Genomic DNA, 2,298 nt, shown 5'->3' with positions numbered 1-2,298 from the left:
GAGAAAGATGAAAGAAAGAGAGAGAAAGAAAGGAGAAAGAGAAAGAAAAAAAAGAAAGAAAGAAAGAAAGAAAGAAAGAAAGAAAGAAAGAAAGAAAGAAAGAAAACAATAAGAAGGAGACCAATGACTTTCAATCAACAAATATACTTAAAATACAGGACTAGCCTGTGATCTGCATTCCAAGAAGGAACAGTGTTATTTAAATCCACACTAAAAGATGCTGTGGATTTTCACAGGAGCCAGATTGGTCTATCAATAGAGAGTAGAGAAATAAAGAGCCCTGGGTACCAGAGACTTTAGAAATAATTCAAGGAAGTTATTTTTAAAACTGTAGACTAATGTGGTATATCTATATAATGAAAAATTATTCAGCCATGGAAGGGAATGACGAACTGACACAGGCTACAATATGAATGAACCTTGAAAACATTACGCTAAGTGAAAGAAACCAGACAAAAAAGACCACATATCATATGAATTGGGCTGAATTATGTCCCTCCCAAATTCCTATGCTGAAGTCCTAACCCCCAGGACCTCAGAATGCGACTGTATTTGAAGATGGAGTCTTTGAAGAGGCAATTAAGGTAGCATGAGGTCATTAAAGTGAACCCTCATCCGATAGGACTGGTGCCCTCATAAGAAGAGGTGAGGACACAGACACACACAGAGGGACGACCCTGTGAGGACACAGGAAGAAGAGAGCACCTCCAAGCCCAGAAGCGAGGTCTCAGGAGGAGCCAGCCCTGCTCACACCTGGATCTTGAACTTCAGCCTCCAGGATCGTGAGAGAATAAGCTGACGTTAGCTAAGCCACCCAGTCTGTGGACCTTTGTCATGGCAGCCTGAGAAAATACTGTATATGATTATTTGTATATGAAATTCCAAGAAGAGACAAATCCATAGAGGCAGAGGCTCCCTTTGGGCTTAACAGGGCATGGGGATAGGATGGGAAATGGGGGTCTTCGTTGGGGGGTGGTGAAAAATTCTGCAACTACACAGAAGTGATGGCTGTTCAACACTGCGAATGTACAAAATGCCACTGAATTGTTCACTTTAAAATAGTTAAAAGGTGAATTTTTTTTTTTGAAACGGTCTCCCTCTGTCACCCAGGCTGGAGTGCAGTGGTGGGATCATAGCTCACTGCAGCCTCAGTCTCCCTGGCTCAGGTGATCCTCCTGCCCTAGCTTCCTGAGTAGCTGAGACCACAGACACACACCACTACTTCCTGGTAGATTTTTAAAGTTTTCTTGTAGAAATGCGGTCTCTCTATGTTGCCCAGGCTGATTGCAAACTCGTGGGCTCAAGCAATCCTCCCACCTTGGCCTTCCAAACTGCTGGGATTACAGGCTTGACCTACCATGCCTGGCCAAAAAAGGCCAACTTTTTAATGTGAATTTTGCACAACGATGAAAATACCACCACCAATGGCTAGAAACTAAGGGAACTGGGATGCTAAGCATTTTGCAATTTTCCCTGGTAACCTCAGCTTTTCCTGCTGAAAAAATCAGACAATACCTTCTCTCCAGAAACCCTTCTCTGCAATGGCAAAGACATGAGCACTGTGACCTGGGCGACTGCCACATACAGGGAGGGGTCAGAGTCCATCTGTACCTCACTGAGTTGTTACCATAGCAGCACAAATCCCCCACTCCAAGGTCATCTGCCATCAGCAGGACGATGTTGGGTCTGGAGTTTCTTGTCGTAAATGTGCCATCAACACCGCAAAACAAGCAGCACAGGGACATCGACAGCCAGCAGCTCCTGTAAGTATTTTTAGAAATAAGCAAATAAACAAGCAAGCAAAAAACCATGCACTATCAATTAACATTTACATTTTAGATAACGTAAAATATGAAATAGTGATATTCGTTATCAATTCTCACTGTACCTGTGTTGGCTTACTCAGAAACTAGTATTTTTTTCTTAAAAAAGTAAAGTTCTTTTTTTTTTTTTTTTTTTTGAGACGGAGTCTCACTCTGTCACCAGGCTGGAGTGCAGTGGCATGATCTCAGCTCACTACAACCTCCGCCTCCTGGGTTCAAGCAATTCTCCTGCCTCAGCCTCCCGAGTAGCTGAGGTTACAGGTGCCTGCCACCACACCCAGCTAATTTTTGTGTCTTTAGTAGAGATGGGGTTTCACCATGTTGGCCAGGATGGTCTTGATCCCTTGACCTCATGATCCGCCTGCCTCGGCCTCCCAAAGTGCTGGGATTACAGGTGTGAGCCACCGTGCCTGGCAAAAAAGTAATGTTCTATACCAGAGATCCCCAGTCCCCTGGTCATGGACCAGTACTGGTC

The 2,298-nt window shown here is 44.0% G+C and overlaps 1 protein-coding gene across 1 annotated transcript in view; it reads right to left on the bottom strand.

Annotated features, from left to right (window-relative positions):
* Positions 1-1,745, bottom strand: part of ARSH (arylsulfatase family member H) — a 25,935-nt gene extending 24,190 nt beyond the window's left edge. Inside the window, exon 1 of the mRNA XM_017518700.2 lies at positions 1,612-1,745. Within this exon, the coding sequence (XP_017374189.1) occupies positions 1,612-1,745 (134 nt within the window). The remainder of the gene's footprint in view (positions 1-1,611) is intronic.
* Positions 1,746-2,298: the final 553 nt, after the last annotated feature.

The sequence above is a fragment of the Cebus imitator genome, unplaced genomic scaffold (assembly GCF_001604975.1).
Source record: "Cebus imitator isolate Cc_AM_T3 unplaced genomic scaffold, Cebus_imitator-1.0 Scaffold699, whole genome shotgun sequence".
Classification (NCBI taxonomy): Eukaryota; Metazoa; Chordata; class Mammalia; order Primates; family Cebidae; genus Cebus; species Cebus imitator.
This window is presented reverse-complemented; position numbering and strand designations above follow the sequence as displayed.